We start from the raw sequence: 23671 nt of genomic DNA, 5'->3' as shown, positions 1-23671 counted from the left end.
TTCCAAGATAAGTGACAAGAGACTTTAAAATGATAGTACACAAGGAAACTGACACGGACTTTGGAGTAAGGGAAACCTTGATTTACATCTAAGTTCTGCCTCTTAATAATAATACTGACAAGTTATTTAAGTTCCCTGAAGAACAGTATGCTCATCTATAAACTAGGAATACTACAAATATTTCATAGAATTGCTATGAAAGCAGAGGGACAAACAAAGCCAATAAGGCACAGTGTTTAAGAGCACAGACTCTGGAGTCAGACAGCAGGAGTTTGAATCCTGGTTCTGTCACTTGCTAGCTCTGAAACCTTGAGCCAGTTACTTAATCTTTGTGTGCTTTGATTTCAATTTCCTCAACTTTAAAATGGGGATAAACACAGAAAGCCAAGATGCATATTAAATGGAAAAGTTTAACAAATAAAACGTAAGTACATATGCCACAAATCTTTACACTAATAAAAACTGAAAGAATCAAGGAAAAAAGCAAAAGGCCATAAAAAGGTGTAGAGCTGACAAACTTACTGCTAGTTACAGAAATTCTGATCCCAAAAAATAAAAAATAGAATGTTTATAATGGAATAAAAACGGTAGAATAAAAATGAAAATACAACTCATGTAACAAAAATTTGGCAAACCAAATACAGAAAGGACAAAAGAAGAAAAGTAATGGCACTCTTACCTTTGGCAACAAATATGTATAAAGTTTTTGTTTTTTTATTGTTTTAGGTTCCTTTTGTGAGGAGTATCTCAGAATGCATTCTTTAACAACTTTAGACTGAGAGCTCAGAGTTCTGATCTTTCTCTTTCTTCTCTTGTTTCACTTAAGTTTGAGTCACCTGTAAAAATCCTGGTTACCAATCCTGATACATCCCCAAAGAAATTTGGACCGAGAATAAAAATATATTTGCAGGGCCCCCTTGAGGAACTGGGGAAAAATGCAGAAATGTTGGATTTCCTCACCTCGGTTATTTCTGAAATTCTCACAAACACTGAGGACTAACAATTTAGTAGGATGAGCCCTCGATCTTGGGGCTTGCCCTTATGAAGCTTGTTACTGCAAAGGAGAGGCTAAGCCTACTTACAATTGTGCCTGAGAGTCTCCCCTGAGTACCTCTTTGTTGCTCAGATGTGGCCTCTCTCTCCCTAAGCCTGCTTGGCAGCTGAACTCCCTCTATGTGGAACATGACTCCCAGGGGTGGAAATCTCCCTGGCAACGTGGGACATGATTCCCGAGGTTAGCCTGGACCCAGCATCGTGGGATTGAGAAGATCTTCTTGACCAAAAAGAGGAAGTGAAATGAAACAAAGTTTCAGTGGCTGAGAGATTTCAAAAGGAGTCGAGAGGTCACTCTGGAGGGCATTCTTATGTGCTATATAGATACGCCATTTTAGTTTTTAGAGTATTGGAATAGCTAGAAGGAAATACCTGAAACTGTCAACTGCAACCCAGTAGCCTTGATTCTTGAAGACGACTGCATAACTATGTAGCTTACATGGCATGACAGTGTGACTGTGAAAGCCTTGTGGCTCACACTCCCTTTATCCAGGGTATGGATGGAGGAGTAGAAAAATGGGGACAAAAACTAAATGAAACATAGGGTGGGATGGCAGGGATGAAATGCTTTGGGTGTTCTTTTTTAAATTTTATTTTTATTCTTATTTTTATTCTTCTTGGGATAAGAAAAATGTTCAAAAACTGATTCGGGTGATGAATGCACAACTATATGATGGTACTATGAACAGCTGATTGTACACTGTGGATGACTGTACGGTATGTGACTATATCCCAATAAAACTGAATTAAAAAAATAAAGTCCTGGCTACAATAAAGCCATATGACATGAAAGCATCTCTAAGGAGACAGCAAGCCGTGTTCTAAAGAGATGTTAGCTCAACCTCTACCAACACCCTCAATGGTAGTAATAATCATGGAATTAATTATGCATTTCACTTTTAATTCTGGCCAAATCCCTTTATAGTGATTAAAAAAAAAAAAAAAAAGTAAAGAGAAACAGACACTTTTATAATGTCATTTTTAAACAATGCAAGATACAAACAAACAAAACAAAATAATATGATACATTGCCTCTTTAAATGACTTAAACACAAACCTTTCCCAAAACATCCACACTGCCTTTAGTATAGTTTGGCAGAGTACATGATCTTCTAGGCTTTTTCTTTAGTTCCTCTTGTTCTGTTCTCTTTCTTTTCAAAAGTGCTTCAATGTGTGTCACCTGTAATTTATAAAGAAAAATTAATTATGAGGCCAATTATACTTCCACTAGGCAGCCCATAATGACAACTGGAAAAATTAATGATTTTAAAAACTCAAGAACATAAAAATAATAAACATATAGGCATTATTTAAAAAGACAAATGTTACAGTAATGTAAAGCTTCCACTTCACTGATTTTTTTTTATTTTGGTTAAGAAATATACTTCCCATAATGGGACTTTATCTTTGAAACTGAGTTACCCATATAAAAGTATTTAAGTTAAAGAAAATCCACATATATATTGCTTTTTGTTTCTTTCCCTTATTTTCTTTACTACCAATTATATTATTACTTTTGCAGCCTCGTCAATGCATTTACTGGTTTCATAACATTAAAATACAAAATGCAATGCCTTTGAAAAGAGCACTTTATCATTTTGGTAGTCCTTTTAATGTCTAGTAAGTGTCTAGATTATAATCCACATGTCTTTCTACCTCAAAACAATAGTGTCCATAACATTTCTCATAAAACATCAATGGTAAAAAAATTTATAGACTACAATTTAATAAAAAAGAAATCTTTCATGTATACTTGGAACTACCTGTTGTGCGGCAGGAATGTCAATATTATGTGTTTTTAGTTCATTCCGCAACTGGGCCTCCTTTAATTCTGCTTCTTCACACTGGCCTAAAATAACAACAAAAAACTGATTTCTGATAGTTGGTCAAAGTACAGTTTTTGGCAAAATATTTCAATTTCATTCCTTTTTTTTCTTAAAATGCTTGATGCTAAAATGAAACATGGCAGTGACTATCTTTCAAATTCAAAGTTAATATAAAAAATCTGAAATTAAGGTTCAATTCTAATACATAAAAATGAAAGCAAAAAAAATAATGCAGCTAAAGGAGATTTTTTGATATTATACTGCAAACTCTGAGTGATCGTGGTTAAGTCATTTAATATTAATCCACATGACTTTACATAATAGTGCATGATTGTTCTCAGAAGCAAATAAGACTCTATAAAAACAATTTTAGTGCTATACAAATGATGTATTATCTTATTATTTTGCTCCAACTATCCTGTAAATGTCCTTGACCTTGGATAATAATACAAAAGGAGGGACTTTGGAGCAAGCAGTATATGTTGATTAAATGATAAAATTTTTTATTACGTAATTAATATGATGGCAACAATCATAAGAAAATAAAACCTTAGAGGGAAACAAAAGAGAAGAGATGATAGAACACAACTCAGTAAATGCCTTAATTGCATACAAACATTATTAAAAACTGCAACAAACATTACTTATATTGATTCAAGAATAAGTTACATCTTTCATCATTAGCATATGTTGACCTGTACACTTAATAGTGTGATGTATTATATACATTTTAAGTAAAATGCATACACCCCATGACCCAAAATAAAATTAAATTACTTATCACTCTCTCAGTGATACTTTCAATATACCAGCTTTTGCCAGAAGCTGGAGTTGCATATAAGCATTAGCACCATATCCCTGAAGTTTTTAAAGACTAAATTTTCCACAGACCCAGATTTCTAACCAACAGAAAATCTCAAACTTTTGTAGGTACATAGGATATAAATTTACTTAAAATGAAGGAATAATTTCTTTTAAAAAATATCAAATAACAAATAACATAAACCTTAGCTACCACCTTTCTGCAGCATTTGGAGTAAACTTGCAATCTAGGAAAGCAGGTAAGGAGCAGCACATGTTTGTATCTCATGGGCTCAACCTTTTTCTGCTTCATCATACCCCAAGGCATAGTGTTTTATTGCTTTTGAATACAAAATGACTTACATTTCATTTCATCAAGAAGCTGTTTGCCGGCTTCAAATAAATTTCTATATACAGTAATAGACTTAGATAATCGGTCCTTCTCTTTTGTAAGTGCTGCCATTTGTTGCTGCTTCTTTACATCTAAGGAAAAAAATTCAGGTAATTTAAACAATGTTAAGATAGCGACTTTTCCAAAATGTTATAGAATGACTAGACAATTAATAAACACATTAGTGGAAAGCAAAATAAAGTTATCTAAATTACCACTAACAACAGAATTCAACCATTTATTTTCCCAGAAACTTACCATTGTAAAACATAAATGGTAGGATATATGGTTCTAATGTTCTTGATAAAGCTGGTAGCTGAGGCTCAAATATAATAAAATATTCAGTACTATCCCTTCCAGGACTATTTTCTGCCAGTACTAGATTCTATACAAATAAAAAAGAAGCAGTAAGGAAAACCAGATTTAAAAAGATATTTTTCCATGTATAAATGTTACATATTTCATTGTGCTCTGTTTTAAAATAAGTGGTAAGTTTTAAAGTGTACTCTATTTTCAAATAACTGGTACAAGTAATTGACTCTTAAGATTCATTAAACATTCATTAAAACATCACAACCACTACCACCCAAGACATAAAATTGTTTACCTTTTGGTATTGTTTTGAAAGTCAAATGATCTTATCAATAAGCAGCTTATGCAAAAAAATCTACACAATAGAAAATTATAAGTATCTTTTCTTTACGACCAGAAATATTAATGGACCCTTATATCTTGAGCTGCAATATCTTCTTGATCTTTAAGTTGAAGCAGTTTGAAATAGCCGATGCTGTGAAAGTTAAAAAAACAATCACAAAGAAGTGCCCAAAGCCCAAAGCCCAAAGCCCAAAGCTGAGTTTAAGTTACAGCAGTTACCATGGAATTATACCCACCAAATCCCAGGTGATGGAACAAGATGGCCTGAAAGGACCTACTGATTTGTTTTTTAAAATCTGTATTTTCTTTATCAACACACCAAACTACCTTTGATGTATTTTAGCTTAACATATTTTGATATACTTTAACCATAACATGTAACTAGTAAATGATGCAAATATGAATACTTATATCCCAAAGGATTTTATTCACAATTCTATAGGAAACAATACTAGCTGTTTTGTTTTTTAGGATACAATAACACAATGTACAGATAGAGAAGTAAAATTTTAAAATCTAAGTCAACAGGACACCGTAGAACAATCTATGAAATAACAAAATTATCAATTATAGCTAACAATTCTGGATCCCATTTAGTTTCTGAAAACTGTTTTCAATGTGCTTACATGAATGAAAACATATTAAAAATGTATAACTATTATGTATAATACAGAATATATCTTTGAATGCTTCTCTATAAATAATTTCTTTAAGATGGATGAGAAATATAATGACCAGTTAAAAGTTTAATAGGTAGAATCAAATTTCCTCAAAAACTGTATCAATTTAAGATGGACAATGAGAAATATAATGACTAGTTAAAAGTTGACTTGAATAGGTGGAATCAAATTTCCCTTCTAAAAGGCTATTATCAATTTATCTTCTCACCAGCAGTGAGTGCCCAATTCCCCTGATGTTGGTCAACACTTAATATTAATCATGTATTTTTTTTTCCTAAAGAGATGGATTTAAAAAAAGGAAATCATTATTGTAGTGTCAACAATTATCAATTGTTATTTTAATTCTGTCAAGGGTGTTTATGATACAAACTTTATGGCATATAACAAAGTTTTAACCTTCAATGTAGTTAAATGTAAAAATCTTTTTCCTTTTTGTCTTGTTTAAAGAAGCCTATCCTACCTCAAAGTTTTATAAATTTGTAATCCCTGGTGCTGTTATCAAGAAAAAGGATACACAAAATAACAGAAATGAAGAGTACAAAACTGAATAAAAAGAAAATGGACAAATGCATACCGGAATGAAACTCAGACACCTCTTTTAGAAATTTTCAATCAAATAGATAGAGAATTTGAATAAAACAATCAATAAATTGGAGCAATGATAACTTTAAATTATAGCTACAAAGAAACACATGTTCTTTTAAAACAAAAGTGAAACATTTGCAGATACTGTTCAGTGTTCCCTAAACTTCCCTGATGATAAGAATCACCTAACTGCTTGTTAAAAATCAGAACCCAGAGCTTCACCCCAGACTTATTATATCAATATACAGGGCAGGAGCCATGTGAGACGTGATAGTTTTACACTTATTTCAGTGTGATATTAGAGACCTCTAGTGGTTAGACAAAATTCTTATGCATAACATGAGGCATGAAGAGTTGCTGGGAAATTAAGTCACTCTCTTAACCTTAGAAACTGTATAAAGCAGAGTTTCAATTTCAAATTCATAGAGAAAGGCCAAGCAAACAAACAGGAAAGTGGGCCTAATGTATTTTTCTAACAAAACCCACTTTGCACATTAAACAAGACTCCCCACACTTTTTGTCAACATGTCTTTCATTAGCTAATTTTTATTAGGGTACAAGACAATTTCACTTTACTCTCCATAGTAAGAAAAATAACAGAACAAGCATGAATATGAGTGGCAACTGGCATTTGTCCTTGATGTCAAGAGATACGAAGAAGTGGCATAGCCATGGCTGCCTGGAGAACAGAACATCTTTTGGGAAAAGCAGGCACTGTGTAGTCCCACATACTGCTGCCTTAGGAATCCCAGCCTGGTTTGGCAGATCTTTGGATTTCTCCAAGTAAATGAGTAACGCAGAGCCATATGTAAAAACTCCAGAAATTTATATGCTGGAAACTAATTAAAATGAAATGTTGTACTGATTGGTCACTGCCAGACCAATAGGTCTGCAAGCCAGATGCAGCGGGCAGGTTCCCAGTTTGAGACCCTCACGTTATTAAAAACAATGTGGTATTAGCTCTGAATCAGACACAAATATGAACAAGGGCCATGAAAAATACAAGCAAAAGTGACATTTCAAGTGTGTTGCTAAAGGAATAATTATTCAATAAATGATATCAAGATGGTTAATGAGTTTTAAATAGGCCAAAATCAAATCCAAACAGAAAATTAAAAACATAAGAATACAGAAATAGCCCTGTGACTATAATTCTCCCTCCAATACAAACTGAAAAATAAAATGATAAAATCTCGAGAACTACTTATATACAAAAAAATCATTAATATCTTTAATATACAAAAGAAGAAAATGATGAATATTTCCAAAGAAAAATAGCGAATAGACAATACTACAAACATCAAAAACATGAAAAATATTCAACCTTACTAGTGACAAAATAGTTTTTAACATACAGGAAAATTGGTTAAAATTTTAAAAACTTAGTTTCTAGGGTTGGCAATATTATGAAAATGGATGCATATTTCTGGTAGGAATATAAATTGAAGAACAATTGGCAATAACAATCAAAATGTTAAAATTTACATACCCTATGTCCAACAAATTCTATTCCTAGCAATTTCTTAAGGAAATAATCAGATATATGCAAAGGACATACGAAGAAAAATGCTGATGTAACATTTACTGAAAAAATATATCCAAGATATGCTAAACCAGAAGATAAGATTTTTAAACAGTACAGTTCTATATTAGTGAAATTTTATAATATTAATTAAATTTTACACACATACATGCACATATATAAATTATATACACACGGGATGTCTGCATTATTAAAGTATATATAGAAAAGTATGGAAGGCTATAGACTAAATTGATAATCACAGCTCTGAAGGGTGGTATTATAGTCATTATTTTTTTTTAAATTCTTGCACTATTTATTTTTTATACAAGTAAAAATATTTCCATTTTGAGAAAAAATGAAAAACAAAGATAAGCTGCTTTTAAAAGTTTTTTCTAGAAAGTTTTATGTTTTATCTGGGCTATGTTTTATTCTATCTACAGAATGGCAGCTTTTCAATGAAACATGATGTCATACTATCACTGAAGCTAATAAATCACTGGACTCACAGAAAGCTGCTGTCATCCATAGTGATGAAAGGAACCTTACTAACAGTAATAATGATCATGGGTTCAATTTGTAATAGTTTCGAGTAAAATCGCAAAATATTTCAGATGACTTTCCAATTTAATGCTATATTTAGTATACTTTCATAGCCATACATACAAGAACAGGAATCTTAATAGGGTAGTTTAAAATATATTAAAGACAGTAATTTTATCTACCAAATGGTATACAAATTTACCGTAATTTCAGCTGAACCATTCACAAAGGGAAATTCAAGTGTTCTAACTTTCCCGATAAAGAGTGGTATATCAGTGTCTTCCTCATTAGAACCTTTAATAGTAGCTATTACAGCACCAACCACATCAATTCCAGTATGATTGCTGTATTCATCCTTAAAATAAACAGTGGAAAATAACTAATTAGAACTGGTCAGAATAAATCCAGAGAATGGAAGTACAAATCAGAAATGACATAGTTCTAGAGCCCCAAACATTAAATTATCTGATTCTTTTTAATCCAAGCACAGAATTCAGTTCTAAGATTAAGTGCTCTACAAGAAATAGACCTAGAAAACCATAAAAGAATCTAATACACTGGCTCCTATTTTTCTAAATATCAAGGACCTCATTTTAAAATTTTACCTTCTTATCTACTTTTAGCATCTACTAATGTGAAAAAGTGCTTAATAAAACGAAAAGATATTATGAACTTATAATGGCTTTTTAATTATTTTATTCATTTCAACAGCATCTGTATACACTTAAAAAGCAATAGAACCTCCATGTGTAAAATATCCTGTACTGTTCAGATAACGTTTGGTGCATACATGGATTCAAATACCCCTTTGCAGTAAATCTCTGGCACTTTGTTTTACCACAATGAGAGGTGTGCGGAAGAGAAGGTAAGAACCACTCACTTGGCTAACACAGGAAAATATACGATTTCAAAGGAGTAAAGCACGTCACCAGCCAAATTTTCCATCAAGTGAAATCCCACTACAGTGCTTTACATGATTTTGTTAATATTCTTAGCAGCTCTGCTGCTGCTTGCTTTCCAGGTAATCAGCAACCGTCAAGAGCTCTGATTTTCTTCCTTAGCTATGATCAGTCATCAGAGCAGATCTCTTAAAAACAAATAATTACATCCTTCTGTTCCCTCAGTGAACTGGACATTGAGGAATCAATTTAGTGTGCACACATTCACAATACAAACATGAAATAGGAGAATAAAAGTATATATTAGGAAAGGTAGGCAGATTTTTGCACTTTAAGTCGGTTCTTAGTATATCTGGGCTTATTTTATGTACAATGTTATACATTCTCTATTTGTTTTGAAATATGAAGATGTTTATAAATATTTAATTCATCTGTACAAGTCTGCCCTGAATCTGACTCTACAATAACTATTTTCATTCCAGAATTTAAAATAACAAATTCTCTTGTCAGACAGTGTGGTTTTGGAAGAAAACAAACATTACCGTGATATTGAGATGTAAATCTTTCACCAGAGTCCTACTGGCAATTGAACGAACATTAGAAACAGCTGGTGTAGCTGGTTGAATTTTCGGAACTAACTTCACAGGTTGATTAGGTAGAACATCAACTATAATCTTTCAAAAAAAAAGAAGTATTAATAACATCCTGATGCTTTGTATGTAACAGGAAGAGAAGAAATCATGATGGCATATACTAAAAGAAATGAAACATTACCTCCTAAAATTTAATTCTATTAATCTCTTAAGATAAATCAATTTATTTTAAACACTCAGGACAAAAGGCACCTCAAATTAACTTTTTAGTTATTTATAATCATCTCAGAACAATCTGAGAGACATAAAAATACAGGTAATGAAAAAAATTAGTACAGTGACAATATAAAGAGATAGTGCATGTTAAAAGAAAACCACCTTTAACATACTTACCCAGAATTCTAGTAACAAATGTTATTAATTCAACACTTTTCATGTATGGTTGTTTTGACTACCCTTAACACATATGTACTGAAATACTTACTAATTGAATCTTCAAGAGAGATGGAAAAGTGACCTCTGCATCAGGAAAAATTACTGAACATAATTTAAATATATGCTATCCTGATTTTTCTGATATTTGCATTATTAATACTTTGCATCCAATAATTAATTCACTTTTAAACAAAATATTTCACTCCTAAACTAAGTGAGAAAATGTAAAGTTAACTGTGGTATATAAAGAAGTAAGCAAACCTGTTCACTGTTGAGAATATTTGCTTTATCCATCATAAAACTAAACTGGATACAGTATGTCCCCACTTTGTTAGGAATTACTTTATCCCTAGGTTAAAAAGAAAGAGATAAGAGTATTGGTAACTTTCAAATAAAGGGAGAAGAAATTCAAAGCAACAACATTTCTGTTCCTTCCATAAAAAGTAAATGAGTAAAAGAAGAAAAAAAAAGAAAATTTACTATATTCAGCTTCACTCACTCAACAATTATAACTGCGTATTCAGGCTTATTCCCATGTCCCTCTTACGTATATATTCTTTCACAAAATATCCAGAACAAAAGTTCTGGATATGGAAAAAATTGAAAAAATTGAAATAACGGGAATAAAAAGTTGAAAAAAACAGTAAACACAAAAAATGTTGAATTACATGTGAATTTTGCTTAGTTTCTAAATTATGTATTTCCAACAGAGTTTTTATATTTCAAAATTACAAGACATCCTGATCTTTTACCTTGTTTTCTTTTCCACTGAAGTGCTATTCTAAATATTTGACTTTAAATATAAAAGGCACTTATTGTAATTTAATTGTCAATGAAGAACTCAGAAACTATTAAGACATACACCGAATAGCCTGTTTCGGTCACACTTAAGCACCAGGAAAGTATGAGCGACAATCCATGTTTATATCTTGCCTGATATGTGCACTGGTGCTCATGATTCCGAAAGTGGCTTTTGCATGTCATTCATATTCACAAAAATACTGGCATAATGTAGTAAAAAGAACACAGGCTTTGAATACATATCTGCACCAAAATCCCAGCACTGAAACATACATGCAACTTTGGAGGAAATTATTTAACCTTTCTCTAAGCCATGTTTTCTCAAAGAAACAAAACACAAAATTACAGCAAGAAATAAGGAAGACATCTGCTTCCTGAGGACAGACCAACCCTTCCTGAAGACAACCGTATTAAAAAAAAATTTGCTTGAAGATGTTCAAGAGCTAACAAGCTAGTGAAAAAGAATTGATTCAGGATCCAAGACAGGATGGTGGCTCAGGGAGGTAAGGTACACATGTAAGACTACTTTACTCCTGGAGCATATGCTAGGAGTACAGGTGGATCTAATGTAGACAAAATCCCAAAGGAAAGACAGGTCAGCTTTGAATCACCTCAATCTCTGGATACTGGACAAAGGTGACAGACTGCTAGTGGGCCAGTCAACTGGCAGAAGCAAATGTAAACCCTCCTCCCTAGGAGAAAAAATACCATCGTAGACCTTAAATAATTTCTAGAAATATTCATAAATATAACGTTTGACACAAACAATAACCAGGTACATGAAGAGGCAAGAGAACTAGAATAAAAATCCAAAAGAAATAGGAGATAATCAAAACAGATCAAAAGAACTCTAGACACAGTCTTAAATAAATGCTGCTTACTAATCAGGGTGATTAAAGACAAAGTTGAGAATTGTTACAGAAAAAAACTAAAAATACCAAACAAATGGAGAATTTTAAAGATGGATATAACAGCAAATTAGGTGCTACTGAATAAAGAATTAGTGAGCTGAAGATAGTTCAGAAGAAAATGTCCAGAATAAAGAGACAAAAGAACGGGAAACAGAGAAAAGAGGGTAGAGAGGGCATGCTACAAGAAGGACTAACATGTACATAATTAAGAATACCAGAGAGAGAAGAGACAAAGGTGGGGCAGAAGAAATCTTTGAAGAAATAATGGCTAAACAATTTCAAAAACTGAACAATGATCACAAAATCAGAGCCTCTGAATACCAAGCCAATAAAAAAGAAATCCATGCATAGGTACATCATAGTAAAACTGCTAAAAACAAAACTCTAAGCAACTAAAGAAGAGGGGAAAGATGACTACTTTCAAAAGTAATCAAGAAGTAATCAAGAACAAGAAGAAGACTGACAGCTAGCTTCTCAACAGAAATTATGTAATAGTGAAGGATGGCTTGAAAGTACTGCAAGAAAGAAACCAGTGAAAATATCATTAAAGCATGAGGGTGGAATAAAGATATTTTCAGGTAAAAAGTGATGAGATAATCCATCACCAGCAGACGTGCACCAGAATACTAAGGGAACTTCCTCTGATGGAAAACGATCCCAGATGGAAGCCCTGAGTTGAAAATTAACAGAAAGGATAAATGAGTCAGTAAATCCAAAAGAACACTGAGTATGCAAAATAATAACCATGACTTGAAATGTTTACTATACACAACAAAGGTATGTAAGTTGGGAGACGAAAAATGGAGTTTAAGTTTTCTAAGATCCATGCACCATCCAGAAAGAAGGTAAAACATACAAAGTATTATTAGACTTCGGTATGTCTTAGTTTGTTAGGGCTACTATTACAAATATCACAGATCAGTTGGCTTGAACAACAGAAATTTACAGTCTCACAGTTTTGGAAGCTAGAAGTCAACATGAAGGTGTTGGCAGGATCATGCTTTCTCCGAAGTCCTTAGATTTTTTTTTTGGTAGCTTGCTGGCAACTCGTAACTCATTATCTACCTCTTTGACACGACCACTTGTCTCCTTCTGTCTCCTACTCCTGACAGTGTCCAAATTTCCTCTGCTTATAAGTACTCCACTCATACTGGATTATGGCCTACTCTAACTCAATTTGGCCTCATCTAACAGGATTTTTGAAGATCCTGTTTACAAATGAGTTCACATCTACGGGACAACAGATCAGGACTTGACCATGACTTTGTGAGGGACATGATTAGATTCATAATTATCAAGTATGCAGGCTATAATCTCTAAGAAAATCACTAAGAGAATAACAAAAGATTGTATAACTACCAAGTTAATAAGGAGTAGAAAATAACAATAAAAAACATTCAGTAAGTAAAAGGAAGACCAGAAAGAAAAAGGTCAAATTGGATCAAATAAAAAACAGTAACATAGATTTAAAAGCAAATGCAATAAATAAATAAATAAATAAATAAAGCGCAAATGCAAATGTATCAGCAATTACATACAGAAGATCTAAACTTTTCAAACTAAAAGATTATCAAGGGAAAAAAAACTATAATGCAATTTACAAGAGACACTTAAAATATAAAGATACAGAAAGAACAAAGGTAAAAGGATGAAAAAGTGATTTATTTTGCAAACACTAATCTTCATGATGCCTAAGGTGGCTTTTGCCTATCATTCTTATGGAAAGTTAGTGAAACTTTATTGATCTACTTTCCTTAAAGTAGACTTTAAGGAAAAAGGCATTACTAATGAAAAAGCAAAATACTTCATAATGCTAGAAGGTTCAACTCACAATAGAATTAAGCAAGAAATCACTAACAAAAAGATAACTAGAAAATTCCACAATTTAGAAATGAAAAAAACATACTTCTGAATAATCCACTTGTGAAAGAGGAAATCACACGAATTTAGAAAATATTTTGTTCCAAATAATGATGAAAATAAAACCTATCAAACTTGTAGATGTAGCCAAAGCCATGCTTAGAGGGAAATTTATAGCTCTACCTGCAGGTATATATATTTTAAAGGCTTAAAATAAATGAGCTAAGCAAAGATCTCAATAATTTTTTTAAAAGAACAAATTAAACCCAAAGGAAGTAAAAGAAAATAAATAAAATGTAAAAATTAAATAGTAAATTTAAAAAGCCAAAAGTCGGTTCTTTGAAAAGATCTACAAAATTGAAATCTGTTAAGATTAATCAAGCAATAAATTACTAATGTCATTAATGAGAGAACATCACTGTAGATACCATAAAGAAGAACATAAATTTTCTTGAAAATTTGGTTCAAATTGAAATTCATAGAAAATTACACATTATCAAAATTGACCAAAGAAGAAAAAGAAAATACAAATAGTACCATTAACTACTTAATTTGAAGAAACTGAATCCATAACTACAGCCTTCCCCCACAAAACACTCCAGGCCCAAATGGCTTCACTGCTGTGTTCTACCAACATTTACAGAGAAAGGCTCTTATACAACATCTTCCAGAGAATACCCCAAAACTGAGGGAACTCTTTCCCAGCTACTTTTATGAGGTCTACATGACCTAGATACCAAACCTTAGAAAAACTTACAAGAAAGAAAACACAGGCAAACTTCACTCATTAAAGCAAATGCAAAAATCCTAAAGAAAAAATTAGCAAAATAAATTCACCAATATAAAAAAGATAACATCATGACAACATTGAGTTTATTCTGGTAAAAGAAGTTAACTCAACATTTAGAAAACCAGTGTTCTTGAAATTCACCATAGTAAAAAATAAAGGAAAAATATCATATTCTCAATAGGCAATAATGAAATTGAATGTCAATTCATAATAAAGAGAACCCCTCTTAGAACAAGCATTAGAAGTAAATGGTCTGATAAAAGATATCTACCAAAAGAAAACTCCTAAAGCAAACACCATACTTATTGCTAAAATGTTGAAACTTTCCCTTTGAAATCAAGAATGAGATAAGGATGACCACTCTTATCATGTCTGTCTAGTATTTTACTGTAAAACCAAGCCAGTGTGGTAACACAAGGAAAATAAAAGGGCAAGGACTAGAAATAAACCTAGCATTATACACAGACATAACCGCACAACTTTTGAAGAATCCCAAAGACTCTACAAATAAAATTGGAAATACATGAGTTCAGCAAAGATGCCATCTACAAGGTCAATATACAAAAATCAACTATTACTATAACCAAATGAAAAAATTTTAAAAGGATACCATTAAAATATCAACTATATAGAAATTAATCTAAGGAAAGATGTACAAGATCTCTATTCTAAAAATTACAAAATTTTACAAGAGAAAATTAAAAGAATCTAAATGATATGTATTAGTAACTGTAGTGTGTTCTAATAGTGGGCTCCTATACAGCAATAAAAAAAAATGAACTTACAGATACATGACAGATACATGACATACAAAAGATTAATTTCACAATGCTGAGTGAAAAACTCATTCAAAAGAACACACTGTATAAATAAAGTTCAAAAACGGGCAAAATTAAACTATGGAATTTAGGGATGTATACCTGAATAACAGAATTTTAAAGAAAACCTGTGCACGTACGTGTGTGTGTCAATGTGAGCGTACACGAGTTCATGGCAGGAGGGAAGGAGGTAATGAGTGACTGTGAGGGGGGCATAAGGTGGGACTTACTGACATCTGTTTTTTGACTTGCATAGTGGCTGCACAGACATTTGCTTTGAGAGACTACCTAACTTTGTTTTTTGTACTTCAGGGGTTTTATATTTCTTTTAAAAAGGTTACAAAATTAAATGAGACATACAGTGTACAATGACAAACATAGTGACAGACACACATTAGGACTTAAATATTTTCACTTATTTAAGCATATCCAATGTATGAAAATATATTTCATGATATTACATGTGTAACTGAGAGTGTGTGTGATTTTTTTAACTGAGGGGAAATTTACCTAACAAAATTTACCATTTTAAAGTTTACAATTCAGTGGCATTTAGTATATTCACCTTGTGAAACCACCATCTCTAGACCCAAAATATATGGGATTTTTAAAGATTCACTAAATGGTTTCTTGAAACTGATGCCTTGGAATGCTAAAATAATACTCAATTGAAATAAATGATGTAAATATTTTTGGAATATAATGAAGTAGCCCAATCTTCCACACTTAGACGACTCATACTTTGAAAGATAATTTAATAGACTGTAGAGAAGGTAGTGGGCCTTTAATGGAATATCTAAAGTCAGGATATGTAATAACTCTGGAAAATTCCCAAAAGACTTAAGGAAATGGTATTCAAAGTGTGGTTGGAGCACAGGCACAGGTTTGAACATTTTGTTATTGGTCTATCACAAGATAATTACAAAACTCAGAATGTTCAGAAACTTTTACAATGATCTGGCATTGCATCACCAACTAAGTGTGTGTTCAGTGAATTTTCTTTTCTTTTTACAAAAAGCATAGGTCTAAGACAGACATAAAATTAAAAAACAAAACTGGTCCTTCCCAAGATAGTGTGACAAAAGCACTGAACTAACAAGCATTTTGATCCTATTGACGAAGATTCAAAGAATTTAAAAATGAAAAGAAACCTTAGAAATAATCCATTCCAAACCATTTTCCAGATTTGAAAATGGAGGTCCAGGATGAAGATACAGGATGCTCAAAGTCACATAGTTAAACAGTGAAAAAGCTGGTCCAGCCTTCTAGTTTTACTTCATAAAATCTTAAGTTTAAAACAGAAATCTCTGTGCTCTGTGATAATCTAAAGTAATGCTTCTTCTGATAGCTTTGTTTGATAATTTTGAAAGCTAATCCATCCATGATAACAATCTTCCCCAGACCATTACAAAGCTTAAAATCAAACACACACCAATTACAAAAAAATTTCTCCCCCACAATAACAGATATTAACATTTTCTATTTAACTATATACTACTTTTCTGTAGGTAAGCATGCAAGTATCTCCAAGGTTGAGATACTCAGTAACAAAATATGCATAAAAATATTACATGAGAAATACCTGAAATAGAAGCAGCCATCTTCTTTGTCATTATCTTTTATTTTATTACAACTAAATGTTTCTGCCTAGAAACGGAAGTATGAGAAAATTGTAAACACTTAATGTATATTAAGAATGAAAACTTATTATATACCTGAACTGAATGTGAATCCAGATAACATTTGGATTTATAAGAAATACATATATAGATGTACTTCTTTACAATGCATGTAAGACACAATAGTGATATTAGACATAGTGGAAACATCCCATTATTAAAGGGTACACAATGTGTCTCCGCAGCAACAATATTATTTTAAGGTAATAGTAGGTTTTCTGGACTGAAGGTCTAACTTAAGCAAGTTAGTTTTCTAAGCAAATGGTTAAAATGAATCATAAATGCTGAAATGGATATTTAAATCAGGATCCTCAAATAAGCTTTAACAGTTTCCAATGTGAGATTTATTTCAGATCTGAACTGTCCAGCATGGTAGCCAACAGCAGCCACAATGATGATTCAGCACCTGAAATGTAGCTGGCCCAAACTGAGATATGGCGTTAAGTAAAAAAGACTTGGTAAGAAAAAAGAATGGGCAATCTCATTAGGACATGGTAATATTTTTGACAAATTAGATTAAAAATACATTAAAATTAATTTTACCTGTTTCTTTATACTTTTTTTAATGTGGATACTAAAAAGAAACTTTAAATATCATGTGTGACTAGTATATTACCACTGGACAGGCTGTTTTAATAGGAGATTGTTTGGGTGAAACTAAATTGCCACTCAATGAGATTATGGTACTGACATGTGCCTGAGATATTTACTCCTGGACTGTTCTATAAATTACCTTTGTTTCTTAGCCCTGTTTAAGGTATATTTTCCACGGCTTTCAACCAAGATTTTACTCAACATTAACTTCTATCTGCACAACTTGTGACTCATAAAATTTTTTAAAATATAATTTTAAAGACAATTTTAAGGCACAAAGTATCTTTAAATGTTAAGAAAAATCACAATGTAAGCTATTGCTTTTCAATCGCATCAACAACTTTTTTTAAATTTTTATATGGTAACATAAATACCAAAAAATTTCCCATTTTGACCATTTTAAGTGTACAATTCAATGTTATTAATCACATATTAATTACATCCACAGTGGTATTAATTACCTTTACCACCATCCATGACAAAAAGTTTTTCATCACTCCACACAAAAAGCTCTGTACCCATTAATCAGTAACTTCCCACTCTCCCCTCTCTCCAGCCCCTGGCAACATTTAATTTGAAATAAATGCCAATGCATTTTTTTTTTAATATCCCAAGGATGGAGTGGATTAACTTCAAATTCTCAAATGTATACACATTGTACTTTTACATTAAATTACATTTAATTTTAAGTTAAACATTAAACAAGCTGTTCTTAACTTCTAAAAGTTCTCTCCAGGACTCACATTTGCTGATGGTCGGTTCCCACTGCTAGACAGTTTCCACATTTTCATGGAAATACGTGTTGAATTAATATTTTTAATGATACTTTCATCTTCAGAAATAACACTTATCATAAAATCTGTCATAGTAAACATTAAAAAATTATTTTCTTTCTAGCTCAATTAATAGCTATGGTTAATCAAATGTATTTCTTAAAGTATACTTCTTGTTTAAATGTTAATAAAATTCTGATGAAAATAAAACCAATTTAGCCAGAAGGCCACAACAATGTGCCCAAAAAACTTACTAATCATGACAGACAACTCTTGCATTAAAACTGGACATCATGTTCTCCCCAGAAATCTGACAAATCTATCTTTGCCCCTAACATTCTCCTCTCTTATTTTCACATTCTGCTATGCTGTAAATTCTAACATGTGAGACCAAAAAAGGCTAGATTGTTTATGCTTAGCTAGAATAATGCCAACTGGTTACAAAATCATAATTTGCTATATGGGTTACAAGTACAGAATGTTTTTCATATGATTTTCAATAGCATACAGAAATGGTATGTATTATATATAAAATAATATTCTCAATATATTTGCCATATGTAACATATTAGGCACCTGTTAAAGATTTTAAATCACAGGTCTTATCTTCCCAAACAGATTAAAAACTCTGTGAAAGAACTATGCATATACATAACAATTATTAAAAAAAGTAAAACCTAAACTTTCTGGTGTGCTTCTTTCACCATTTAAAAATTTGTACAGGAATTCATCCCTTTAAGAAAACAGAAGTCTTCCAGAAAATTACCTGTGTAAAGCAAGTACTATTTTCCTACTGACTCAGCATCTGTCATGCTACAATGAAATCATCTCCTTACTTGATTATCTTCTACATTAGACTGTACTCATTGAAAACTGTCATATTTATCATTGTAACTGATGGACAGAGCAGGCATTTAGTAAGTGTTTGTTGTTATGAAATATCTTTACTCATAAATGCTGATGTGCTGTATCTCCATCCAAATTAATTAAAAGGTCCTGGTCTTATGGGTTTAAGATAATATCACAACATATGAAATTCTCCCTATTTAGCAGTTCATATTTCTTCTGCAGAATTTCACAGTTCTGTGAATGGAGAAACAAACTTAACTAATTACTTCAGGCTATCTGTTTATGTTTCAATTTTCAGTTCACCCCTGACATTAAAGGAATGTAGACCACAGGGATGAGAATTGACAGAGCTAAGGCAAATATATTTTCTTTGCCATTTAAGAGGAAATATTACTTGCATGCTTTTTCTCATGATGAACACCTAGGAAAAATAAAATTTATTCCACTAATGTAAAAGGCAAATTATCATTACAAATGTACTTAAATACTGAGAATTACTCACCAGTGAACAGACTCCCTGCTAAAAAGGAAGCGTCTTTATCATATTTAACATTGAGACGAACGGGTTTTTCAGGGTCTGGAAGAATCATTAACTTAATTATAGGTCCTTCTATGGTATTCTTGTTGTAGATACCTTTAACCTGCATAATATGTTCTCCCCTAACCAGACACACACACACACACACACACACACACACAGAAAAAAAAAAAGAGAGGATTCAAATTAAATTAGTCAGAACCTAAAAATTCTGAGACAATTTACACAAAGTTAACTCATTTAGAAAACTTTAGTTTTCTTCCCAATTCTCATTTATTTTACTCTCTAAACTGGTGATTAGCCATATTTTAGTACAAAAGCACAGACAACTCTCCATACAGACATTAAGGAAACTTCTATCTGATTAGAGTTACTTCTTATAGCACAGGCAAATCTGAAAGGTTAAAAAATCTGCCTCTTCCAAACTCTACTCCTGTTCAGTTCCAACTTGTGTCTAATACTAAATAGAAGACTAGTTATTACACAGAACTTCAGTAAGTAACAAGAAAAATGAATCTGCATAATATCATCAACCATCATACTTTCAGTTCTTACCTAGGAGCAAAAACACTGAACAGCCCCAAATTAGCCCTGCCCTTTTCATCTGTTTTATGCTGTTGGTTTGAAGGAATAAGCTAAAAACAAAATAAAACAAAACAAAACTGTTAATTACAAAATTCTAGAGATCAATAAAGTTCTAACAAGCAATTCTATTAAAATTTTATTTAAAGCCATATTTACACATACTTTTAAATGCTGTAATTTTCTAATTTGAACTAGCTGAATTAGATATAAACTTACCTTCCTCAAAAGAAATAACAAAAAAATTTTGGGTTGATTTAAACTAAGCAGTAAGGAAAGTTACATAGCCTATAATAATAATAAAAAAGAACAGTGACACTTTAAGACATTATCATGAGAATAAAATCCAGCATTTTAAGTAAGTGAAAATCATTTAAAGGAGTTTAAAACTTACCTTTAAATTGCTAGCTTTCATAAGAGTTATTTTAACCTGTGGTACAGGTGCTGGATTATCCCACTGATCACAAAGTTGAACAATAAGTGGGTTCTGTAGTTCTTTACCATTAATCACTGGAACGGGCTGAAACATAATAATTTTAAGAAGCACTAAAACATATGTCCCACACTTGTAAAATGATTGCTAAATTTACGTTCTACTCACAAATGACTTCCTTCATCAATTAAAATAAACTTCTGAAAGCCAATTAAATTATCAAATGATCTACTTTTTACAGAACTAATTAAAAACTTATAAAGGAAAAAGAACATTTGAAATTACTGGCTTCCAGCGTAGATTTCTAAAAGGTACGTACAGAACGACTACAGTGAAAACAGAAGCTTATCTTGGGTTTTGTTCATCCTATGTCAGACAGTAGTTTATTCATAATCACATAATTGTCTACGCTGCCAGTTCGGATGTATTATGTCCCCCAAAATGTCATGTTAATGAAATCTTGTGGGGTCAGATGTATTTAGTGTTGATTAGGTTGGAATCTTTGGATTAGGCTGTTTCCATGGAGATGTGACCCACTCAACTGTGGGTAATAGCTTTGATAAGATTATTTCCATGGAGGTGTGGCTCCAACCATTCAGCCTGGGTCTTGATTAATTTCCTGGATCCCTATATAAAAGCTCACAAACAGAAAGACTTCAGAGCAGCTGCAGCTTAGAGAGACATTTTGAAGATGCCCATTGAAAGGTGATGCTGACATTTTGGAGAACGATGAAACCTGGGAGCAGGCAGATGCCAGCCACATGACTTCCCAGATGACAGGTTTTCCAGCTGCCAATGGCCTTTCTCCAGTGAAGGTACCCTATTGTGATGCTTTACCTTGGACACTTTATGGTCTTAAGACTATAACTTTGTAATAAAATAAACTCTCTTTATAAAAGCCAATCCATTTCTGGTGTTTTGCAAAACAGGAGCACTAGCAAACCAGAATATCTACCTATCAAATAGTAACTACTTCTACAGGACATCCTTCAATAAACAACTCAAGCTGATATTTTCTGGGAAATAGTGGAAAAAGCAGGTCTCTAAAATCATTCATGAATACAAATCTGTCCTCTGCCACTTTTTCATTGTGGCAATTTATTTAACATTTTGGGATTTCAGTTTCCTCATTTATAAAATAACACATTGTAAGGCTGTTGGAGTTTAAATAAAAGAATATCTATGAGTGTATATTTATATAATATATTCATATTTTTAAATATTTATCATGCTTAGATGTTAAATCAGTTCTTTTTTCCACTTAAAATCTGTGGGGAAAAGATGGGACAGGACGTAAATGAGGAAATTCCAGGAAAACAGATGTTAAATGATTATTTTGAAACTTATTTACACATAACCGTATCGCTAACAGAAGAAATTAGTTTTAAGTTTTACTTTAAGGGTTTCTGGATTTCTATAGTATCTGCAAATAAATTTTACAATGAATTTCTGAGTTAACAAGCTGTTGTTGTATTTGACATTCCCAAAACAGATCACAGTAAAAGATAAGTCAAAATTTTTCCACCTCTAAGCTATACAACTGTTCTAGCTAAGACACCCAACTGTTCTAGAATACAATGAACTGACAAATCCTTACTGGCATCAATAGGTGCTCCCCAAAAAGTGTTAATTTATATACTGTGTTCACATAAAAATAAACCGGCTTTTTCCTCATTCAACACACTACATCAAAAACATTAAACATGAAACTTTAAAAACACACTCATTCACTAGTTTATCTGTTTTTTAATTTCACAAACTAAAATGGGAAAATCATACTAGGACACACATATAAACTTTTCTTAGATGATCTGCTCCTTTACTGGAATAATTTCATCTAATACCATAGTCATGTGAGTTCTTTCTCTTCTTCAGTTAAAGGAACTTCTGGGAAAATGGCAGAGTAGGTGAGGTGGAGGGTTTCTCCTCCATGTAAGTAACTACAAAGGGGCCAGAGGACACCAGGAACTATGGTTTTGGGGTGTGACCAGCCATAGAGGGTCCCCCACAGTAAGTGGAGGGGACATCAACAAAAACAGAGGAGAGACAGCAGCTGGAGGGACGTGGTGTGTTTGTTCCCCGACTGGACTGCCACTCACCCACACCCCGCTCTAGGCTGGCAGTGGAAAAATGCTATTAGGGAAGGGAGTGAGCAGCAGCTCCCCACTCCCACATACCTACCTCCACAGTTTGCTGGAGAGTGATCCTCCACAGTCAGACAGGGACACAGTCAGTCAGTGAGAGAACCAGTCGGGCAGTGTTTGCTCTCCCCACTATGGAAGTCTGGTGTATGTGTGTGTGGGGTGCAACGGCGAGAAGCGGGGAAGAGAGAAGTGCCATGCCAGAGATCAGGAGCCCCTCCCACACCCCAGAGACTCATGGGGAACAAGGCAGGAAGAGAACCAGCAGGCAGGACCCACGCTCTGTCTGCATGTTGCTCTTGATTGGATTTCCTGCCTAACTGCTCAGGGCCTGCATTGCAGCCCCAGGACAGGCATTCCACAGTGCATGCAGAGATCCAATGAATTGACTGGCTCATACCCGGTTTGGACAGCGCCCATTACACAAGAGAAGTTCAGGGAAGAACTACTGAGAGAGCCACCTGCTGGTAGGTTAGGGAAACTGCATTCCACCAAGCTGTGCCTGAAGAATGCTGCCTGCTGGTAAAATTGGGAAATTGCACTCCAGCATATGAAATTATATATAAATGCTCAAATAATTCTGCAATCCACAAAATAACCCCACCAAGACAAGCAAATGCCTCAAAGCCAACAGAAAATTACAAAGCACTTGAAGAATCTAGAAGATACGGACAAGTCAAATGAACAAATTAAAAAGCCGCAAGAGGCACAATATTTGGAGCAATTAATTACAGAAGTACAAAGTTCCAAAATAATCTCAACGAGATGGCTAAAGACATAAAGGAAATCAAGAAGAAAGACTCTACAAGAGCATAAAGAAGAATTTGAAAGAGTAAATAGAAAGACAGCAGACCTTATGGAAATGAAAGAAACTGTGGCTCAAATTAAAAATATACTACAGATACACAATAGCAGATATG

The 23671-nt window shown here is 32.9% G+C and overlaps 1 protein-coding gene across 4 annotated transcripts in view; it reads right to left on the bottom strand.

Moving 5' to 3' along the window:
* SMCHD1 (structural maintenance of chromosomes flexible hinge domain containing 1) overlaps positions 1-23671 on the bottom strand; it is a 202058-nt gene that overhangs the window by 48923 nt on the left and 129464 nt on the right. For all 4 annotated transcript variants that reach the window (XM_037805484.1, XM_037805486.1, XM_037805485.1 and 1 more), the window contains exons 30-41: positions 20572-20697; positions 20151-20230; positions 19560-19717; positions 18179-18294; positions 16745-16809; positions 10244-10331; positions 9497-9628; positions 8258-8410; positions 4330-4456; positions 4044-4163; positions 2817-2902; positions 2111-2233 (exon numbers count right to left, since the gene is read on the bottom strand). In XM_037805484.1, the coding sequence (XP_037661412.1) occupies positions 2111-2233; positions 2817-2902; positions 4044-4163; positions 4330-4456; positions 8258-8410; positions 9497-9628; positions 10244-10331; positions 16745-16809; positions 18179-18294; positions 19560-19717; positions 20151-20230; positions 20572-20697 (1374 nt within the window). The remainder of the gene's footprint in view (positions 1-2110; positions 2234-2816; positions 2903-4043; positions 4164-4329; positions 4457-8257; positions 8411-9496; positions 9629-10243; positions 10332-16744; positions 16810-18178; positions 18295-19559; positions 19718-20150; positions 20231-20571; positions 20698-23671) is intronic.

The sequence above is a fragment of the Choloepus didactylus genome, chromosome 16 (genome assembly GCF_015220235.1).
Source record: "Choloepus didactylus isolate mChoDid1 chromosome 16, mChoDid1.pri, whole genome shotgun sequence".
In the NCBI taxonomy this organism is placed as follows: domain Eukaryota; kingdom Metazoa; phylum Chordata; class Mammalia; order Pilosa; family Megalonychidae; genus Choloepus; species Choloepus didactylus.
This window is presented reverse-complemented; position numbering and strand designations above follow the sequence as displayed.